Source organism: Tachysurus vachellii, chromosome 22, assembly GCF_030014155.1.
Source record: "Tachysurus vachellii isolate PV-2020 chromosome 22, HZAU_Pvac_v1, whole genome shotgun sequence".
NCBI classification, from domain to species: Eukaryota; Metazoa; Chordata; class Actinopteri; order Siluriformes; family Bagridae; genus Tachysurus; species Tachysurus vachellii.
This window is the reverse complement of record NC_083481.1, coordinates 13,769,190-13,791,395: the sequence shown is the minus strand read 5'-3', so window position 1 is coordinate 13,791,395 and position 22,206 is coordinate 13,769,190. Positions and strand designations below refer to the sequence as shown.

At 40.7% G+C, this 22,206-nt stretch overlaps 1 protein-coding gene and 1 long non-coding RNA gene across 3 annotated transcripts; one reads left to right on the top strand and one right to left on the bottom strand.

The window, feature by feature from the left end:
* Nucleotides 1-8: 8 nt before the first annotated feature.
* mapk14b (mitogen-activated protein kinase 14b) lies at nucleotides 9-21,375 on the top strand. Of its 2 annotated transcripts, none has more exons than XM_060858010.1 (12): nucleotides 9-361; nucleotides 5,238-5,367; nucleotides 7,795-7,853; nucleotides 11,825-11,936; nucleotides 14,041-14,070; nucleotides 14,433-14,480; nucleotides 14,665-14,779; nucleotides 15,001-15,072; nucleotides 16,456-16,535; nucleotides 18,733-18,811; nucleotides 18,932-19,105; nucleotides 19,317-21,375. In XM_060858010.1, the coding sequence occupies exons 1-12, from the start codon at nucleotides 243-245 to the stop codon at nucleotides 19,382-19,384; spliced, it is 1,086 nt and encodes a 361-aa protein (XP_060713993.1). In that variant the 5' UTR covers nucleotides 9-242; the 3' UTR covers nucleotides 19,385-21,375. The 2 variants fall into 2 exon arrangements, with proteins under 2 accessions (XP_060713993.1, XP_060713992.1); XM_060858009.1 differs by lacking the exon at nucleotides 16,456-16,535 and adding an exon at nucleotides 17,190-17,269 and having other exon boundaries at nucleotides 10-361.
* Nucleotides 8,238-11,464, bottom strand: LOC132837958 (uncharacterized). Its single transcript, XR_009647594.1, has 3 exons — nucleotides 10,931-11,464; nucleotides 8,798-9,020; nucleotides 8,238-8,377 (listed from the first exon to the last, which is right to left on the bottom strand). It is a non-coding gene; the product is annotated as an uncharacterized LOC132837958 (long non-coding RNA).
* Nucleotides 21,376-22,206: the final 831 nt, after the last annotated feature.

The window sequence follows — 22,206 nt, the reverse complement described above, 5'->3', positions numbered from 1 at the left end:
GACAGTTTCAGTCCGAACGGAGACGCGCACAAGTTAGCGAGCGCGAGCTCGACTGCGCGACCAAACACTGCACCTGCAGCACAGTTTAATGCGCTGATATTGATTTTTACAGCTTTTGTTGTTGTATTGCTGCGAGTCTTCGGTTCAGGAAGTCGAAGCCGTTGAAGAGAGGAAGAGGAGGAGGAGGAGGAGAGGTTTTTCAGCAGGATTTTGAGCTCGCGCTTGTTGGGAGAGAGGAAGGAATGTCCCAGAAAGAGAGACCCGCTTTCTACAGACAGGAGCTTAATAAAACATTTTGGGAGGTACCAGAGAGGTACCAGAACCTCGCTCCGGTCGGTTCGGGCGCTTATGGATCTGTATGGTAAATGCTTTTGTTTTTTTTTGCACTTAATGTGATGCATTATTGCTTAAACTTGAGCTCGAGCTCGTGAAGTCTCCAGTATGCGCGTGCACACTTGCACAAAGTTACTCCATTGCACAAGAGAGAGAGCGCGAGCGAGCACGCACCAGGGATTTAAATCGTCTCACATCTTTTTCACCCTTTTTTTTTAATTTATTATTTGCACGCGTTAAAACATTCACATATTCGTCTTCTCTGTCTGTGTGTGTTTTTTTATGCATGCTTTTGCTTTTTCCTCCAAACCCTAGAATCTGGTTGATCTGCTTGAATAGTAGCTTCTTGTGTCTATAGTAAATATGCACAAGTTATTAAGTGTTTGCATGTTCGTGTCCAGGTTTGAAGTGAATGAGGTGGACATTTTTAAGCCACATGGTGTTCAGTGTTCTTGGAGGACAGGATGATGTCACCCAACGTGTCTGTGAGTCACACTTCCAGGATTAGGTGGTGGTCTCACTGCTGCTTTGGTGACTCATGGTTAATGGGGGGCTTCTGTGATATGTAACCAGGCATAAAGAAATTGAGAGAGTTTTTATTTGCTATAGTGACAGATCTCCGATTCCTGACCTCTGAGCAGCAGAATCTGAAATAGTTGTGCTGTGTATGTCATCTGTGGGTGTATGAATGCAGTCCTCTGTCCCAATAATACAACTCTTCCTCACATAACTTCTAAGATAATGAAGAGTCAGATTATTACCACACATCCTTTTTTTTTTTTTTTTTTTTTTAAATGGCTTTTTCTTTAAAGCTTCTATTTGTATTTTTCTGTCCCAGAAAAACATGCAGCAAAGGTTCATGTGAATTCAGCAGGGCGTGGGGAGATTTTTAGGGGACGGGTTTGACTTGAATAGGTTTTTTTTTCCTTCAGATTCGTTCAGGTGGTAGAAGTTCTTACAACCTCCAAACCGCTACTTTAACGATTACGAAAGTTAGCACATTCCTGCATGATGTGACATTTCTGAGTGAAACAGACTCTGAGGGTGGAGGGGAAAGGTGGAAGAGGAATGTAGACAAAAATCAGAAGACGGTCAATGGGGCCGGTTTAGAGGTGGGATAATTTTGTTCTTTAACTAGTAAAACTTCATATTATTTCTACCACAGAAAGAGAGAGAGAAAGATGAGGAAACTCATAACAGGAAATAACTTGTCCATAACATTCCACAGCATTCATTGTTACTCTAAACAATTAACATTCAGTAATAAAAAAAATTGTACTTATTGTACGTACTGCTGCGATATAAGTGGAATAAAGCGATTGGGTGTCCGGCTGCATCACTTTATCAAGTTGTTGATTATTTTCTTCTAACAGCATGCAAAGTGTTTTGTTTCCTATGTATTGTGTACATTACAACCGGGACTTGTTTTTCTGGCTGAGAAATATTCCCTTTCCTCGTCTGTAATACGAGCTGTTCAGTAAAATGCAACTACTAATAAAATAAGAAAAAGGTTTGCATGAATCTGGAGGTTTGCTACTGTACATTGCGATTGTAATTTGCAGAAGGATTCAAAAAATGACACACTGCTACTTTAAGCTCAGCCAAGCTGGATGCGAGAGCAGCAGGGGTTCGGCTTTGTTTATTGCTCCTAGCAGTGCGGAACAGTCTGCACTATTCTGTTACGGCGTAGCTGCTGTTTGGAGCGTGTTCAGGTGTTAAGATTCTCTTCTGTCCCACTTGTCCAGAGTGTCTGAGTTGGATTAAAAGTGCAGGGGCGTCTTGTTCCCGCATGCTCGGGGCATAAATAGATCACTGCTCCCTGCCATATAAATGCCAGCTTGGTAAATCAGTCTCTGTGGCTGTGCATGAATGGTTCATTTCTTTCAATGCTGGAGCTTTGTAGTTGTCAGCGAGCCACCTGTGCAATAAATGCAACTCTGTGTAAAAACCCATGAGCATAATTGCGTGTGGTTTTCAGCGTTTTGAGCTGTTCTTTTGTCATTTCACTCACTTGTCATTGGGCAAAGTTGTGCTATTGTTTACGTGGCTATTTTGCTCAGTTAAGTTGAAAGGAAAATTCTGTGCCTCGTGGTTAGATTCTCTGAGGCGCTCAGAATCTTTGTGGAGATCACACACACGCTGAGGGCAAAGTGTGCCGTGACATGCTTTCCACTTCCTGAATGCTGTGAAGCTTCTGGAATGTTTTCCAAGCACAGATGCAGGGAAGGTGGGCACAGGTTCAGGTGTGTCTCGTTTCTAAACGTCTTGGTTAAAAAAAAAAACTAAAGGAGTCTTAGTGTTTATTCACATTTGTGAATCACAGAGAACATTTCAAGTAAAACACGTATGCGGGATGCATTGAGCATTCTTCAGTGCTGAGTGGTTGCTCTTATTTAACCACAGTCTTTCTGGATCTGGCCCCAGCAGGCAGGAAATTCAGCATTAATGCGTCTCGTGTTCAGGGGCCAGGCCATCTGGCTGAATTTGTGCTGTCTTTTTGAAGGTACTTTAGGGGATTTTTGACTATGTTCTATTGCTTGTTGTTCTCTCGAATAACATTGCGAGCTTAGGGCCCCCAGCTCCAAACACACCCCCATCTCTCTCTCTCTCTCTCTCTCTCTCTCTCTCTCTCTCTCTCTCTCTCATATACATACATACATACATACATACATACATACATACATACATACATATATATATATCTCTTTGCATCCTGTAATGCGACTTACAAGCAAAGTTCTCTCTGCACTCCTTTGCATGTCTGTCTTTTCAGGAGTGCTGCCACATTCTTGACCCACAGAAGCTGGAAAATAAAAACAGTTCCTGTGGCATTGTTCACACAGTTTCTTTCTTTTTTATTTTAATCGATTAATACTGCATAAATAGTTGGTCCTTGATCTAATCTATAACCCTGGCCTTCTCGGCCACTGAGTAATGTGTAACAGAGTCTCCTGTGCCTAGATAAGGAAATGGGAGCTGTCCCTCAAGCCCTGGTGGTTTCCCGAGTTTCACAATCTTAATCTGAGTCACAGTAGCATTTGTGCACAGATGGTACATGTCATATGCAGGCATCTTGTACTGCTGTAAATCTTAAGTCGGTGTTTTATCAGCGGTTGCTCTGTGTTTAAATCAGTGCGTTTGAGTGGGATTTGGCTGTGCAGCGAGGCTGATCTGAGTCACATTTACTCTTATATAAGGTGTACAGAGGAAGGTAGAGCAGCAAACTAAGACACTGCTGACTCCCCTGGTGCATAAATGAAAGAGTTCTCTTTTATATCTAAATAAATAGCAGCACCATTATAACTTATTATTGCTGTAATGCTGAATGTATGGACGATCATGTAATCACTGGTGCACAACTTCGCTGGGATCTCTTTTTCTCTGTGTGTGTGTGTTTGTGCGTGCGTGCTTGCGTGTACGTGTGTGTGCGCATGTGCCTCTTTTTTTCCTTTTCATTCATAATCAAAACATATTGTGTGGACATGGACAGATGTCTTGTTATTACCGAGGTGCACCACCTAGCGCTCTCTTTTAGCCTCTCGAGTAAGTTTATCAGCGAGAGTGACCGCGTGGTGAAGCGTATTCTTCAGGGACTGCTAGTGGTGCCTGTACCTTTTGTCTCCTCCATACTACAAGCTTGGCCTAGTTACACTTCCTGGAATTCTTAGTGACTCGCTTTTAAAGCACACCAGCCAGAGCACAGTGTTGTTGTAACTGTCAGGCCATTGTTCCCAAAGATCACACGTGATTAGCCTTGTGCGGATTCCACACACAATTAGCTTTGCATTTATTTTATTTATCCTTGTTGTTAAAGGTTGATGACAGAGCTGGAAAGTACCCAGACCATTAAACCATCGACTAACTGTATTAAATTAGATTATATTTGATATTATATATTATATTCTGATTAGCACAAAATATTTTTTGTTTGCACTTCAGAAACGTTCTGCTCACTCCGATATGTACAGCAAAGTTTCATTCTGTTAGCAGCTGATGCTAAATGTAATTACGACGACATTTTAATTCCACAAGCGTTGTCAATTAGTCATCTACCAAGACATCTGTGAGAAATGTTGATATTCCTGTCAGATCTGTATTTCTTATAAATAGTCCTGTATTCCTTATAGATAAAAGGTGCCCTATTTCTCACTGATTGTTTTTCTTGAAATGTCTTCACCAACAAACCAATTAGCTCTTTTTACTGGATAGACAGGACTTCCATTAAAAACAGCTACCGTGTCGCTCTGTTCATATTTTAGCTGTGGTTTTTCTCTCATTTAACTCATTAGCTTTATTTTCTGGCTAGTTAACACCAAGTGAACACGTCTGCTAAGCCAGCTAGCGAGCTAATTCGGCTGACACCAAGTCGTTTTGGTCGGTATGGTATATTTTACCTGGTTAGTTACTGTATGTAAATAACGAAGAAACGTTCAAACTGGGAATCTGATACTGAAATGATGAAATTGTGACAAACCTGAGGCAAGCTAGTATGCTAGGAGTTAACTTTCCAGTTAGATATGTGGGAAAGGAAGGGAGTATTTTACTGTGTTGACACGTGTTGTACAGTGTATTCATCGTTCTTGGCAGGTGTAGATGTGTTTAGGAAATAAGCAAACATCACAACAGTCTGTTATTTTAAATAGATTGTTTTAATGATATAAAATGACAGATTCATGTCTTGTATCCCATCCCCCTTACTCGATAAAGGATCATTGTTTCCTCTCTCTCTCCGATAACTGAGTGTACAGTTTTCAGCACTTTTTAACTCCACCTTTTCGAGATGACTCATTTTTTTTTGTCTCTGCCCTTCCAGTGTAATCACAAATTCCTCGGTGACACTTAAGTTGTTTGCTGATCTTGATTTGTGACAGATAAACCCAGTGACATTGTGTTCTTCTCTGCAGCTCGGCGTATGACGTAAAGACGGGTCTGAAGGTCGCCGTGAAGAAGCTGTCGCGACCTTTCCAGTCCATCATCCACGCCAAGCGCACCTACCGAGAACTGCGGCTACTCAAGCACATGAAACATGAGAATGTGAGTTCTATATCTCTCCACAACAGCAGAACAAGCAACGTAACATGATTTGGCCAGAGTGATGTGCAGAGTTAGACATAGTAATAGTTTAGTGGCATGAGCTCAAAAAGTGACTCGCTGTTCTGACTTTCCCGCTATGAGAATTATGATGAATTTCTAAATCCACTTCTCACGTACATCAATACAGCTTCTGTCATTGGCGATCTGAGCCTCAGCTTGTACTTTCACTTGGACCATGATACGAGTGTTTACTTCCTCTTGCCACATCCACAAAACCAGCTAAACGCAAACATCCTCTGTTTGAGGGAGCACAAACCCTGACTCCTGCATGCCATGCATTTCTTATGCAAGATTATTGATCACTATCTCACTTTTTCAGATTGTGTGTGTGAGAAGTACATATTGCTTTATAAATATTCAACACAGAGACGTTCTTTCGGTTCTTCATGTCTTTCTGCGGCTTAACGGGAAAAAAGAAAATCACTCGTTGCTTCGTGTTTGCACTTTTTTTGATAATATCTTTTTATAGGGTTTATAAGATTATAAACCAGCATTTCTCATGGTTTCGTATTTTACTCTTTCTCCATTTTAATCGTTCTGTGATGGAAAATTTACAGCTACGGCTTTACTTCTGACTCTTGCACTGCGCTAACACCGGAGACTCCTTCTGTGTGTATGTGTGTGTATGTGTGTGTATGTGTGTGTATGTGTGTGTATGTGTGTGTGTATATATGTGTATATATATATATATATATATATATATATATATATATATATATATATATATATATATATATATATATATAATGTATGTGTGTGTGTATGTATATGTATGTATAGAAAGAGGAACTCAACAGCACTGTGATGTAAGCGTGATTATTATATCAGTCGTTATGATATAGATTTTGTGCACTGTGGCAATTGGTAGTTTTCTGCTTTGATTAAAAACATTATCTACAATTGAATGACTGTAATTTAAAGTAGGACACGGACTAAAAGAAGAAGCTGCAATGTGAAGGCAATCAGCCAGAGTGGAGTATTAAAGCTCTTCCTGAGTGCTGCTCAACTTAGTTTGCTTGCATATATGAAAACAATCCCCCCCCCCAGAGTAGTTGTCAGTGCGTGGGTGAAATAATGTGGTGGGCTGCACACACACACACACACACACACACACACATGCAGGCTTAACACACACTTCTACGCACTGCCACTGCTTCCTTCCTGTTTTATTGATTTCTGTTTTTTTTTTTCTGTATAATTTTTTTTTAATTCGCTTGATAATCTTCAAATCTTTGAACACGTTGAAAAACATTTCAACCCTGTTAGTGCTGTAACGGCCGGTATATAATCCAGCCGTGACCTAATTGCTGCTGGACGTTCTAGCGTGGCTTGAACTGTGTAACACGAGCGGAGTCATCACTATAGAGCAGCTCAGTGATTCAGACAGTCACACAGAGGTCATGGAGAGGGGTTCCCGATCCTGACGAGCCCAGAAAAGCCTGGAAGACTCGTGAGGTGACGATGCATCACAGCTGCAGTTACCAGGGTGATTACTCAGAGACTGTTCATCAACTGACTTCTATGGCAGGGAGAGATCCTAAAAGCGTTAGACTGCCGTTGAGATAAGGTTTCATCCTATTTTCAGGAGATGAAGTCCACGTGATCCAAGAGAGCCAGTTCTGCTTTCTCCTTCCATGCCGAATGGGTTTAACAACATAATGAGCAACAAACAAGTTCAATTTTGGAAGGACATTTCTCAGAAACTTTGACACATCCTTCTTCTTCGTCCCATTCAGACCTGGTATTAACATCTGTTGAGCTGATAAAGAGTGCAGAACAGATGTGAAAGGTGTCTCGGTGTCTTATTCAAACCCCTTTTGCAGGTGGTCACAGATAGCTGTAATACATTTGCAGAATAAATGCTCTGACATGTTCGTCAGTGCATCCCTGACAACATAGAAGCCGGTTTGCTGCCTCACGAGACTCTCACCACTCAAAAAATGACAGGTTTTGAGATCTTAGACGCACAAAAGAGCCAGGTGTGAACGGTGAGCCGTCCGCTCGTGATAAGTTCACCCAAACTAGGGGTTAATAACAAGTCTGAACACTGAACAACTGCTCAGAGGTTGGAGGCTGCACCAAAAACACCTGCCATTATTAATACCTTAACATTCATTGTTTGACTTTTTTTGCTTTTTTTTTTTTTTTTTTAATAAATATGTTATTTGTTGTTCTTTCTTGTAAAGGTTTGTAGCTGGAAGGATTACAGTGGCTTCTAATTTCCTCGAAGGAGCTTTCAGATTACTTTTGAAATGCAAATTCAGAACATGTGCTTGTGTGAGACTTGTGTTTGTTCTAGCGTCTGCTTCCTAAAGACACGCTGCACGCAGACTGATTTGCATTGTCTGAATGTCACTGTTCTTGCAGGTGATCGGCCTGTTGGATGTTTTCACGCCTGCCACCAATCTCGAGGAATTTACCGATGTGTGAGTAAAGTGATTTTTTTTATTTTTATTTTTGCATTGATTTCATCAGCCTGAACTGCAGCTCCTTCAATCATGCACATTTAATGTAATACTTCTGTTATAGCACTGTACTACAAACACACACACAAACAGGAAAAGGCACTACTAATTTAGATACTCCGCGACTTTCTTTGGTCACACGATAGGTTATCTTTTTCTGGCACACATGCAATCTCGTGCACACACATTTCTCTCTTAGCTCTGAGTGTGGGAGATTTTAATAAACAGATGTGACAAAGTAGAATAGTGCCTGCTGCAGAGACAGACTCGAGGCAGCAGGTGGTGTGCAAGCAGGGTGATTGTAAGTGAGTGTGTGTGTGTGTGTGTGTGTGTGTGTATGTGCTTGGTTACCAGGCAGAATGGTGAGAGGAGGTCCGTTTTTGGTAGGAAGACGAATCACAGATGATAGGACATTGCTTCGTGATTGGTTATTGTTCTTTTTTAGCAAGCGTGTGTCTGCCTCTGCATGCATGGTCAACAGGGGGCTACACCAACACACACACAAACACACACAACTGTAAACAACCACAACTGTGAAAAAATGCACTGGCAGCACTTTCGTGTGCTTGTTGACAATATGCACACAGGGGCCCCCTTGCTGTGTACGTCGGAGTGTGTGTGTGTGTGTGTGTGTGTGTGTGCGTGTGCGAGCAGTGTGACTGCCTGAAGGGATTAGAGCACACACGTGCTGGGAATCCACAGTTCCTATGGCAACAGGCTTTCGGCCCTTTATGGGTAATATTTGAATGTGCAGTAACCTTCAGCTCTCTATACCTGATACACAGAGAGGGAGAGAGAGAGAGAGGGAGGGAGGGAGTGAGAGAGAGGTGAACAGACAGCATTATTTCAGCAGACTGTAAAGTATGGGACAACAATAAATGACTCATGCAGTAAGAAGACTTTACCTGATTCTTGCCCTGAGTACACGGAGTACCGAACAGGGCCATGATGAGCTGATGAGGACGCACAAGTCACTGATACAAATGTCTCACGAATCTAAGACATGATCATCATCATTGTTAGTCTCGATTTCTAGCCAGTTCTTTTCTTCTTCTTTTTTTTTTTCTTCTTTGTTCTACATCAGGATTTCCCCCTAATGTTGCTTCAAAGTGCAGATGTTGCGAAAATCTGTAAGGAAACACAATACGGGAAACGTGTAATCTGTACCTCGTGTACCTTTCAAAAGCTTCATCCAGACATCACACGAGGGATATATATCATAATAGATGACTGATGTGATAACACTGACAAAACAGGAAATGGCACAAGTCACAGATTTTCACATATTGTATGCATTTTGATGATAACATGCATCAGTTTCTGAAACTCTTCAGGCCCAAAAGCCCACAGTAGATCAACTGCTCTAACATTTCATGATCACTGACTGCTAGAATTAGTGAATTTGCAACTACAGGATTGTGTTTGAGCCCCTAACAGTGAAGACACGTATGTAATTACTTGTACGTGTGAATCGAAGACGGCTCTGTCTGATAAATCCGCGGTCATTTTGACAGATTGCAAGTTTGCATGATTTGTGACTAAATCGTCACTCGGAGTCGCAAACCATTAGGGCTACTAATTGGGTTTAACAATGGCGTTATTGCAGTTTTGACACGATTTATTATGCAGCTTTTTTGGTAACTTAATATTATTATTTTAGTATTTTTCACATAGGGAAGTTTAGGAAGTTAGGATCAGGGTTCAGGGTCAGCCACGGTATGGTACAGCTGGAGAAGGTTAAGGGCCTTGCTAAAGGGCCCAGTTTTGACCACTTGTTGGTGCTGAGGCTTGACCAGTGATGTGCTTCAGAACTGTACTATCAAGGATGAACTTTTTTTTTCCCCTTTTATGTTGATATCATCTGGCTGATAGATAGGAATCTTGTGGGACAAAGAAAGCCCATGTACAAGTAACCCGGATAATTTCATTAATATTTGTTTTAAATTGATGCATAGACAGATTGTTTGAGTTAAATAAATATAAATAGTTGTTTCATAAGTTAATGTTGTGAAAGCTAAAATTCATTGGCCAACAATGAGTAATGTAACAAGGTCATGTGATAGCTTTATTTGAGTTGAAGTAAGAGTTCGTATCGTTTATATTGTGCTGTGTGTGTGTGTGTGTGTGTGTGTGTGTATTTAAACACTTGTCAGTTTAATAGGGAATTATCAGTAGAACCCATACTCAATGTAAATCAGAGATAAGACAAATAGCTTAGGTTTAAGATTTTCAGTGAAATTAAAAAAAGAGCTCAGGTTAGCCACCCCATAGTAGCTAGTAACGCTAGAGGTGCTACGTACATAAACATGCGTGATGCACTGATAGCATCTTTACTAACCTGGTCAGGATTGTGGTGGTTTAAATTAGACCACTAGTTTGTATTATATTGAAATCTCCTGCTTCCCAAGTGAAAGCTGACTGCTTTGCCTTGCACCTATTAAAAAGGCACTTTTCTCCCCTAAAGCTCGGCACTGCTGTCTTTTGGGATGATGTATAAAATTCCTGGCAGTGACTATCAGAAACTCCTGTGTGGGAATTTCTGGGGAATTTCCTCAGTGCACTTGAGCTCATTTTCTATTTTTATAAAATGTTCTTATTCACTTGATCTCTAGATGGTTCTTTTGGATATAACTGGCAGAAACTTTTAAGAAGGTTTGTACTGTTTGTGAGGTGTGTTTTATTTATACACACGCATACACACAACACAGTAGTTTGCTCTGAGTTGGAGTTCAGTAGGGTGAAGGGTATTTGACGCCATGACCCCACACACACACACACACACACACACACACACACACTCACAAGCATGCACACATGCCCATGACTATGGTGGACTGTTCTTTTCACAACTCTTCCTCTTGCACAAGCATAAAACCATGGAGACAGAGATAAGAATACTCCAAGAGGGGCAAAGGGGATAAGTCCAGAGCTTAATTTAGCTGCACCAGAACCTCTTAATGGAAAACAAGGTTGCGGTGTGTGTTTGCGGAAGCTTACAGGAAAGTTTTTATGAATCATTACAGAAAATCATTTCTTACTTGTTTAGGTTATAGCTCAGTGTTGGCATCATTACGCAGGAACTGCTGCTGATTATGATTCTTATCGGAGCACAGCGCTCTACCGGCTGGGACCACGCTCTGGTGCTGAGAGGCTCTGCTATGTGTTAATCACATCCACATCCGGTCTCCTTTTGACCGGTTTGTAGTGAGTGCCCTGAATATAAAACAAGTCCGTTGCTTAGGACATTTTATTGCATATTAACCTTAATCTGCACAAATGGCTTTAACACAAATTTGGTCACTTCAGGTTTGTTGTTTTGTGGATCTACCCTAGTGCCCATTACTCAAACCACCCCCACATGATGTTGTAATGAGAGCTTTCTATGACGTGTCAAGAAGGAGCCTGCACAGGTAGAGGTGGTGGATGATTTGGCACTATAGGAAGAGTTGATTGTTGGAAGCCAGGATTGTCTGTTCTGAAAAAAAAAACCCACCGGCATTATTATATCATTCTTGCTGTCTGAAAATCTGTGAACTTAAAAACTTAAAAGAAATTTGCATCTCCGAAACACACACTACACAAGCAGTCCCCAAAATGAGTCAACAACAGGGAAAAATCTGGGCAAAAATCATGCAGTGTGCATTCAGCATTGTTGCTGCACAATGTGTTTAGCACTTTATTTTATCCAACACATTTGATACTCTGCAGGAAAAAGTGGCCCATGTGATATCCTGTCAAATTTACCCAGCCAACAAGCCACAACCCAAACCAAAACCTGAAATTAAGTAATGTTTTTGAATGTGCAAATGTGATGGAGTCACAGTTCTCACCTATTATTAAATGCTTGTTAACCTCATCTTAATGTGTTAACCTCAGCTCAATATGTGCCATTGGTCTGTTATTGAGTCATAGTGGTTTCTCTTGAATCCCAGGTACCTGGTGACTCACCTAATGGGTGCCGACCTCAACAACATCGTCAAATGCCAGAAGCTAACAGACGACCATGTGCAGTTCCTCATCTATCAGATTTTGCGTGGCCTAAAGGTCAGTTTGTCTTACTTAATTTGCCGTTAGCAAATTATCCGTAGCGTAAACCTTGAGCTTGTCATTCATCTTAATCTTTCAACAGCAGGCTTAACAGCAGGCTTAATTAACAAGCAACACTTTTTTTGTGTCAAGCCGTGTCCTAACGTTACACAGATTCTTAGTGTTTTGAAACTAGAAAACTGGTCACAAGGCATTTATAATTTCTTTTGACCGCTAAGGCTAGTTTGGCTAGTTAGAAAGTTCTGTGATAACTAGCATGTTTGTTCCTTTTCGATTAGATGCTAACTAGGTCCATGATGTGTATAAACCATTCGTTATTTTGATTAATTAATATTAGCCCTTATGTACTTATCAGTGTTTGGTGTATGTTATCCAAATAATGCCATGTGAGAATTTTCAGATTATAGATTTAAAATAAAGCAACAGCTAAAAACATTTATATAAAGAGGCATCTCAAGGTGTGTCATGGGTTCAAACCGTATAGTGATTAAACAGAATCACGTTTGCTAATCTGTGTTTATTGTACTTTAAAGCCTCGTGTTCTACACCTAGCATTCAAAAGAGAACCATCAGCAATGCCGTGCTGACTAAGCTCCGGCAGTTCAGCTGCTTATGATGATGTTAGTTCTCCATAATAAGATATTTCCTGTTTCACCTCATCAGCAAAATTGGTAATAAATAGCTCTGAGGGCTGTATATCGGCAGAAGGAAGTTCACAGGGTTACGTAGATAGTAGGTGGAATCCTAGAAGGATGCGTTATGTGGTGTTTGCTAAATCCCTTTCTATCTGTCAGAAAGTTAGCTTTATTACAGATATACAGACAGAAACTTCTATCATTAACTTGGATGGTTAAACTTCCTTCTCTATTATTAGTCTTAGTCTAGAAAGATTTCCAGAACGCTAGCCAGCTCCGTCTTGAGCATAAGCTAAGCATGTTTTGATTCCTAACATTAGCATTTTAGCTAGCTTTCGTGGTTATAAGCTTTTTGGATTCTCTAGCTTGCTGGAGCCATAAACATTTTGTTTGAAGGCAAAGATGTGTCAGTATGGGAACACACTTTAGGACACACTTTGTATAGGAATGAAAAGCTTGTCACAAGTTTAGCTCAGGGCTTCTTTTTTGTTTTTGTTTTCTTTAATGCTAGCTCTGAGGCAAAGCTGATGTTGGGGCTCTGCTCTGCTATATAATATTATAATTAGCATATAGTATGCAGGTCATAATGCAGTCTCAATATATCTTTATACGTTATTATGTCTATATTATTTAAATATGCTTGTCTACTTCTGAGTCTTTAGATTCCCTGCTTCTTATATATAAATGAATAAATATAGATGTAATTAAACCCAAGACTGTCTTTGCAGCTTAACTCGAGTCTAACAAGAGCAACAAAAAAAAAAATAAAGAGCTTTCTGAGAACAGCCATAAGCACTTATCTGGGCCATGGTTTAATTCGTACAGCATCACTTCAGTGCAAAGTTTCACTCATATCTTGATATAGAACTCGCTGAGGCTGTGTTTCCACTGCCTTATCGAAATATTGTCTCATTAGTAATGATATTCTGAGATATTTGCAAAAACTATTTCTGCTTGCTGGAGAATAATTGCAGTTAGGGGGCATTTTGTATATAGACTCAATAAAAAGGTATAATAATTTTCTGCATGTATGTATGTTTTCCCTGGTAAATTAAAGGTATTGTATTGTACACAGTTAGACTTTAGAGAACCTGACTGTACCTTACAGGAGTTTTAAATTCACAACAGTGAGACACAATAGTGCATTCGGTTTATGATGAATGCAGATGAAAGGTTATTTCCTGCACCAGGATATTGTTTTGTCTAAAACCAACAGAAATCAATTTCCTGCTAGTCATTTTCTATTGCCTAGATAACGTGTAGTTGGGACACAATTAGTCTTGATTTTGTATTACTGATAAATTGCATTCAAACTTTAGCGTATAATTAACTGCTGTTCCAGTGTCTCGCTAACGACCTGCGGGTCATTCATTTATGTGAGATTAAAGCAAGGCTGGGATTTGAACTCACTACCTTACAGTGACTCAGAAATTCACTTACTGTAGTTTGCCTTTTTCCCCTTTTAGTACATTCATTCAGCCGACATCATCCACAGAGTAAGTGAACACTAATTTTTTTTTTTCTCCTCTCTTTCTCCGTCTTTGTCATGTTTCTGTTCGTTTGTGATAATCACTAAAAGCACAGATTGTTCCTGAGAGCTGCATGCTCAGTGTAATATTCACTTGTGGGGCCTTGTTGGCTTTTGTCATTATTTCGGTGTGGTGATTTTATTGCGGGTTGTGCCACGGTAAGGTGCTCCAGGTTGGGGAAATGCTTCTGGCATCGCTGACTCTGTAAACACTGCTTTATGATCCCATAAGTATGGTAATTATGAGCCGACTGTTTATCGGACCGCATGATTCTTGTTGCTGTTAGGAAAGCAGAGACAGTAAAGTTTTTCTCTTATATTTCCCTGCAGGACCTGAAACCCAGTAACCTGGCTGTAAATGAAGACTGTGAGCTTAAGGTCAGTAGGCATGTTCTGTCACCGTGCTTTACTTGTTATTGTTTGTTATGTAATCACTAACCTGTGATGCCCAGAACTGAGTTTATAGTGCAGCAAACAGATGGCACGATGGGATCTAATTAAACGTGCTGGTAATTTTGTGCCTTTTTATGGCTGATTCTCTTCCGTCGTGTTTTATGCTCAGATCCTGGACTTTGGCCTGGCGAGACATACGGATGATGAGATGACTGGCTATGTGGCCACGCGATGGTATCGTGCTCCTGAGATCATGCTGAACTGGATGCACTACAACATGACAGGTTGCAGGCTTTGTGTTTATTTTTATTGGTCTAAATATAATTGCATTAATATACAAAAAGGGTTCAGTGTTGGGGCTGATGCCAGCCTTTAGAGTTAAAAATGTTATTATGTAAGCTTATTGTTTCTGATACCCTGAGCGTGTGTGGAACAAATACAGCAGATGTCTTGATTATTGCTGGTGGTCTAAATTATTGTATTTGTCTTTTATGGTGTGTTGCAGTGGACATATGGTCTGTGGGCTGCATCATGGCCGAGCTTCTCACTGGACGGACTCTGTTTCCTGGCACCGATCGTATCCTTTCCCCCGTACATCCTCACCCCCATCAAACCTGCCTCCTTTCAGTAAAAGCTGCTAGTGAGGCGTTAATTGATCTTTTAACTGCCAAGACTTCATTTGCACAGATAAGGGATTCGGCTGCTTGCTCTGTGTAAAGTTTTCTCAGAGCTGTAGTTTTTCTTATAGAACACAGTTAAGAGGAATCTAATAACACAGATGCCCGCAACTCTGTTTTGTCCGTCACTCCCTCTTTGTCTGAAGGGAACAGTAAGAAAACGAACAATAATTCCTTGCAGTAACTCACTGGGCCTGTTTCTTTTCACAACAATGTGAACTTTGCTTGTACTTTTGTACACACACTCCCAGGCTTACCTCGAAACCAGCCCACACACGCCACACCAGGAACATCAACTTATAGCACTTAGGTCGTCATAAAATACATCTGGCTTTTGGAAAAAATACAAAAAAACACACCTAACAGAATAAAAAAAAAATAGACATATTATGCTTGTCAGGCCATGTAATTGAATGCTTTTAGGTCACCTGAGGCCAGGTATGCCATCAATTCAGTTTTTCTTGCGTTTGGGCCTTGCATTTGTATTTGAACCGCTGTGTGTGTGTGTGTGCGTGTATATGCAGTGCTTATGTAACTGCTTGTAAGAGATTAGTTACACCCTAGTGATTGGTGGCCCTATGGTCTAAACCTGTGCATGTTTGCACAGATGATGCACTTATCATCATTCCAAGAATTACCTGCTGTTTCCATGGATTTGAAACAACACACAGAGCATACAAGGCCAGTCTGAATTTTCAAAACATATAAAAGGGTTCCTCCTTTTTTTTTTCTTCCTTCCCTCATTTTGGCCATTTGTTTGCTTTTTGTGCCTTTACTTCGTGTGGAGACTAATTGTGTGCATGTCTGTTCACTCATCATCATTCAACCAGTGTTTTTCACTTCCCTTTTCCTCTCGATCTCTAAACAGTCATTACTAATCGTATACTACGCATCAGATACGTTGCTTCTGACATTTTCCGACATCCAGCCCTAATATTCCTCACGCCGTGTTCTTCAAGCAAACACAGCCTTGTGTTCTGAAATAACTTCTTACTTCTTTTGGAAACACAGATGTTTCCAAACGTCATCTGCTTAACATGCACATCTGGGACTTGATGACTGTGGATTCTCACTAATGCATTCATGTTATTAAGGATTAACCCACAGATGCGGGAAAAAAACGTTGGCATTTGGTCTCGCTTTGTTCACTAACGTCCAGCGGATTACGGATTATAATATTATACCATGACGTATAGCTTGTGTTGTAAATATAAATAGCAGCCCCCTCCTTTCCCCTCCCATCGCCATCCCTGCATTTTTTTCCTTTATGTTGCTCTTAAAAGATATTGATCAGTTGAAGCTTATCATGATGCTCGTCGGAACCCCAGGGCCCGAGCTCTTGATGAAAATATCTTCAGAGTCTGTGAGTTTTCAGTTATGCCTGAGTGTGACTCCTCTTCTCCTCTGACGGCTTGGCGTTTCACGTTCCCTGTGTGTTGCTTTCGCTCCAGCCAGCCACGCTTCACCCAGTGCTTTTGCAGCATCGACTTCCGCCTTTCACCCCCCTTTTGCAATCTGAGCATGAACCACCTCTCTCCTCATTTAGAGATCGCTCGTTTGTAAGTTGACTTACTGACACACGTGGGCTTGGATCGCTGTTGTCACTCTTGAGGCTTGACATTCTGAACTCACAACCCTGCAATAGGCTTTAGGAATATGATTCAGCCTAAGAGGGTCATGTTCCTGTGAGCTGTTCTGCAGCATCCTTCACCGTTTCTTATCCGTTTCACATTTCATCCTTTAATCCTTGCTATCCCTCGATTGTTTTCCATCAACCGAATGTTTTATATCCGTGTGCCTGTGCATGTTTGTTAAATTTCATATCCTTAATATAACTTGGTGTATTCTTTATTTTTGTGTTTCATTACATTACAAACATCACAATTGGAAAATGGTGCAGTGGTGATCTTCTTTCTGACCTAGCATAAAACATACAGGCAAGTGTATCAGCGTGTTTTGCCATGGATAGTGCCTCACTTGCGTTGCTATTGTAAGCCCCTTGACTTGGGTGCCTTAGATATAAACCAGCTCCAGCAGATAATGCGCCTGACTGGAACTCCTCCAGCTTCACTAATAAGCAGGATGCCCAGCCACGAGGTGAGCAAGAACCTGTCTGTTAGAGCCATAACTGTGTTCATAATCTAATCGGGTCAGAGTGGTTCTCTTTTTTTTTTTCTTTTTTTTTTTTAGTACACCTTGCTTATTGTAAACAGCAAGTAAGGAAGATGTTACTACTGACTGAAAGAAAAGCTAGAAATAATACACAGTACTAATAAACACCGTTATCAGTATAGGTCTCCAAACCGAGACCAAACAAAAAAAATCCAATAGCAAAAAAACAAAAAAAAAAATAATAGCAAAGGTACTGTAGGGGAATCAATATAATCAGTTCGAATCCGCATGTTCCTGCATCGCTGATACCAAGGAGCTATCAAAAAAAGTTCTGGAAAAGAATCAATCCAAGATCGGATGTTAAAAAAAACCCCTAAACCTCTGACAAAGCATCATGAAATCAGCTATTCAAAAAACTGGAAGAATATGGCACCACTAGGGAACTCTGGGTAAAGAGGGAATTGGTCAAAGAGGCCAAAGGGAACTGTGGACATGATGCTCCCACCATCGTGCTTCGCTGTTGGGATTTTTTTAGTGAACAGCCTTCACTCATACCATGGCAAATATCCAACAAAAGGTATTTTCCAAAGGAGGAAAATGTGTCTGTGAACAATGGCAAAGAAGACTGTTTAACAACGATGGCTATATTTCTCAGTAGTCCCCAAGAGCTTAGAAATTTTGTACAGATTCTTAAACAAATGACTCCCCTGACAGTATTGTAACTAGCAGTGTATAAAATAAAGAGACAACCATTCAGCATGGGATGTAATGCTAATAAATCTGATTCTGATTCTGCTAATCAGTGATCACCTGGATGTTTACTTTACCCAGTTAACCCAATATGGATCTGCATGGTTCTAATGCAGACTGGTGACTTTCAGTCATTGTCAGAAACGTTAACATTTTTGGGTGAGGTATTGCTTTAAACACCTAACTGCACGACCATAACAGAGAGACGCCACCTTGTTTGTTAGCCTGCCCTGCTGATCTTTTGTTATTGTGGAAAGTGCTTTTAAAAGGATCCTTATCCCGGTTCACCGTTTATCCTCTAGTCGCACATCCCCCTCTCTCTTGCCTTCTGCCTGCTTTTTTCAGCTCTGACCCAATTCCTACCAGACTTTCAGTGGAGTATTTACCAAGGCTTAGGTTTAACACTGGGTGTAAAACACTAGTGTGCACTGTTTTATGCTGCTTATCTTCTTAGCATGACAGATAGTCAGTGGAGAATCGTTAAATATTCATGTGGGCTGAGGAGTACTTATGAAGCCCTGTGGTTTCCAGGCAAAAAATAAAATTGTGGCCTAAATAATTTCACGAGCTCATTTCCAGTGGAGACACCTAGCTGTGGTTTGGAGTTATGCTAATTTTTGCTTCTTACTTTTCATAGATCTAGAACAATATCTGAAAGTCTGAGAGAACTTTTGTGTTTTCGTCATCTTTTTCAACAGGCCAGAAACTACATAAATTCTTTGCCGCACATGCCAAAGAGGAACTTCGCAGATGTGTTCATTGGTGCAAACCCATTAGGTATTAAAACTCTTCTCTTCTGTTAAGGTTGTTTTGAAATTGAATATAAGATCAGCACAGCCTGATAAAGCATCCTGAAAGTTTTACGTTTGATGAAGCCTGTTCGATGCTGTCTCTCAGCCGTGGACCTGCTGGAGAAGATGCTGGTTTTGGACACAGATACGCGGATCACAGCCTCAGAGGCGTTGGCCCACTCGTACTTCGCGCAGTACCACGACCCGGACGACGAGCCCGAGGCTGAGCCGTACGACCAGAGCTTTGAGAGCCGGGAGCTGGACATCGAGGAGTGGAAAAGTAAGCTGATCAAATAACATTTAGGAATATGATCTGATGATAGATTGGTAATTATTTCTGACTGATGTTTACAGTTAGTTGTGTTTTGTAAAATTGGTGGTTCGACACGCACAATAGATGCAGTGGATGGGAAATAAAACCGAAAGGTTTTTTAGGTAGTTCCGGAAACCAACATAGAAGATGTAAAGGAGCGATGTTGTTTTGTCCTCAGGGCTGACGTATGAAGAAGTTCTGAGCTTTGAGCCGCCCGTGTTTGATGGAGATGAGATGGAGCCGTGAGTCTATCCTTCCTCGCCTCCATGAGAGACAGAAGCTGCCTCATACCCACCAGAAAACACATGCGCACACACACACACACACACACACACACAGCGTTATAGTAATGGAACAGTCTGACCAAAAACTGTCAATGCTCATAATGACTATAAGGCAGTACCTTTGAATTACCATCAAGTAAATAAGATTTAGGGGCAATTTATTTCTATTAATGGATTAGGGACATTAGCATTAGCAGTTTGGTCACAAGTGCCTGTGCCATCATTCAGTACCGGCTTCCCGATTATCAGAGACTATTAACTGATGGAGGAAAAAGAGAAAACACACATGCACGCACTCCTCCGCTACGGACACTGAGAATGTAGAGTATTACTGGGTAATATTTTTTTTTCTCTGTTGCTGTTGTTATTGGTTCTGTTTCTTTCTCTCCGTTTTTGTTTCAGATGTCATTTTAAAATGATAGTAGAATTTTCATAAAAAATCTTATTTAAATTTGTGGTTTTGGGGGAAGAGCAATAAGTCTACTTCTCTCTCACACGTTTTTAGCCTGTAGTTTATTCCCAATAGTACAGTCCACTTGCTTTCAGCCTGACAGCCATGAGGCATTCTTAAACGAGAAGAATTAGTGTTTTTAGAGCTGTAAATAAAACATTACGCTTGTAAATAAACGAGATTTTGCAGGAGCGTTAGTTTTAAGAAGTTGTAGCCACTGTTGGGCATCATGAATTGAATCAGTCAATGAATGTAAAATAGAGTTGCAGGATTGGCTCATGTCTATGTGTCAACCCTCTCGCTTCATCTCTCTTCAACCCCAAAGTTTATCTGTCACACGAATTCTCACAGGGCTTCCTCACTTTTGCTCCTAACCAGCCCCATGCACAAGCCTTTCATGTATCGAGTGCACTTGACTGCCTGATTTAGGCACGTTTTCGGCTCGTAGGGAGCAAAAATGTGGAGCGGCTAGTGTCTCTGGAAACATCGTACAACTGCCATAATTTTGTTCTTCCAAACTGTAGAAAATCTTTCTAAGTTTGTGCTTGATGAGCAAAACAATGCCTGCCTTCCTTCTTTTACAAGGGCAGATCATGGGATTCTTTTTCTATTTATAAATAGGAAAATTCACCAGAGGTTTGAGATGCGTCGTGTATTTGTTTCTTGCGCCATCTTTAGACAAAACGCGCACCTGACTTTCCTGTCTTGCAGCCTGGCTCTCTGGCCTCTTTCTCGTGCTGTTGTATCTTATTATATATACCACTGCAAAATGGTGAATCCAAACACAATCACACAGTTTCGAGTGTGGAGAGTCATAGTTCCAGTAGGAACGTGTCTCTGGGTGTCCTGTACCGTCACAATCCTCCATCAGGTTGCCTTTTTTTGTTTTCTCACAGACTGATGAATCATCATTTGCTGGTATTTTGAACAGGTCTCTGTGCTGCTTAAAACCGCGTCAATCTGAGCCAGAAATCTGAGTGTGATCCCATTTTAGCACAGAAGACCAGCTCCAATAATGAGGGTACATGCCAACCCTAAACTATTCTACTAAATATTATAAGACATACACACAACATAGTGACATACTATTGTGATATTCCGGTTAATGGGGTTTGGGACACAGATTTTTCTTTTTTAACAGTAAACCGTGCCAGCATCTAACTTATTATATTAGTAATATTTGTTAAGATTATTTCGAGTGTGTTTTCCATGGTGTATATTATTAATTTCATTTTGCAATATTCTTTTTTGAGCATGAAATGCAAATGCTTGAGGGAATGTAAGGCTTTTTTTGTATGTTTAAAATAATTCATTACAATCACAGATGTGGTCAGTTATACACCAGGTTATCCATAACCCTGTTGTTTTCTTGTGGTCTGTTTGTAATACAAAAGGAAATACGTTTACGTCCTTTTGTACCACTCGGCTAATTCATCAGAGCAAACAGCTGACAACATGTAAACCACTGGTAGTACAATAAAGGCAATTATTATTTTTCATCACTGTGAGCATTCTGTCATTACTTAAATGTGCATTCTGGAATGAAATACAGTTTCAACTCCTTATTGTTCATGAGGAAGTCATGTTTACTGCAGTAGTGTTGCATTTCTGCTTATAGAAACACTGCCCCTGGTAATCATTTAGAACGTATTATTATTATTATATATCAGAGAAGGGGGGGCACGGTGGCTTAGTGGTTAGCACGTTCGCTTCACACCTCCAGGGTCGGGGTTCGATTCCCGCCTCCACCTTGTGTGCGTGGAGTTTGCATGTTCTCCCCGTGCCTCGGGGGTTTCCTCTGGGTACTCCGGTTTCCTCCCCCAGTCCAAAGACATGCATGGTAGGTTGATTGTCATCTCTGGAAAATTGTCCCTAGTGTGTGATTGCGTGAGTGAATGAGTGTGTGTGTGTGCCCTGCGATGGGTTGGCACCCCGTCCAGGGTGTATCCTGCCTTGATGCCCGATGACGCCTGAGATAGGCACAGGCTCCCCGTGACCCGAGGTAGTTCGGATAAGCGGTAGAAAATGAATGAATGATATATCAGAGATGTTAATTCTCAATCCTGATTGGTCAGAAGGTGTTTATTATTCTAAGACAAGCCACAAATTTATATTTATTGCCCTCTTAATTCTTTATCGTTTCTCTCGTCTAAGAATAATAATCGAATTAGAACACACAAGAGTTAGCAAATAAAAAATAATAAAGCTTTGATATGTTGAGGATTTGTGCTTTGTATCAGTCATCTAAACTTTAAGTAACTAAGTTTTCTGACAAAGTAAACTCTTAGCTCAGTTTCTCTTTAACTTAACATGATGCACAAGACGCATTTTTT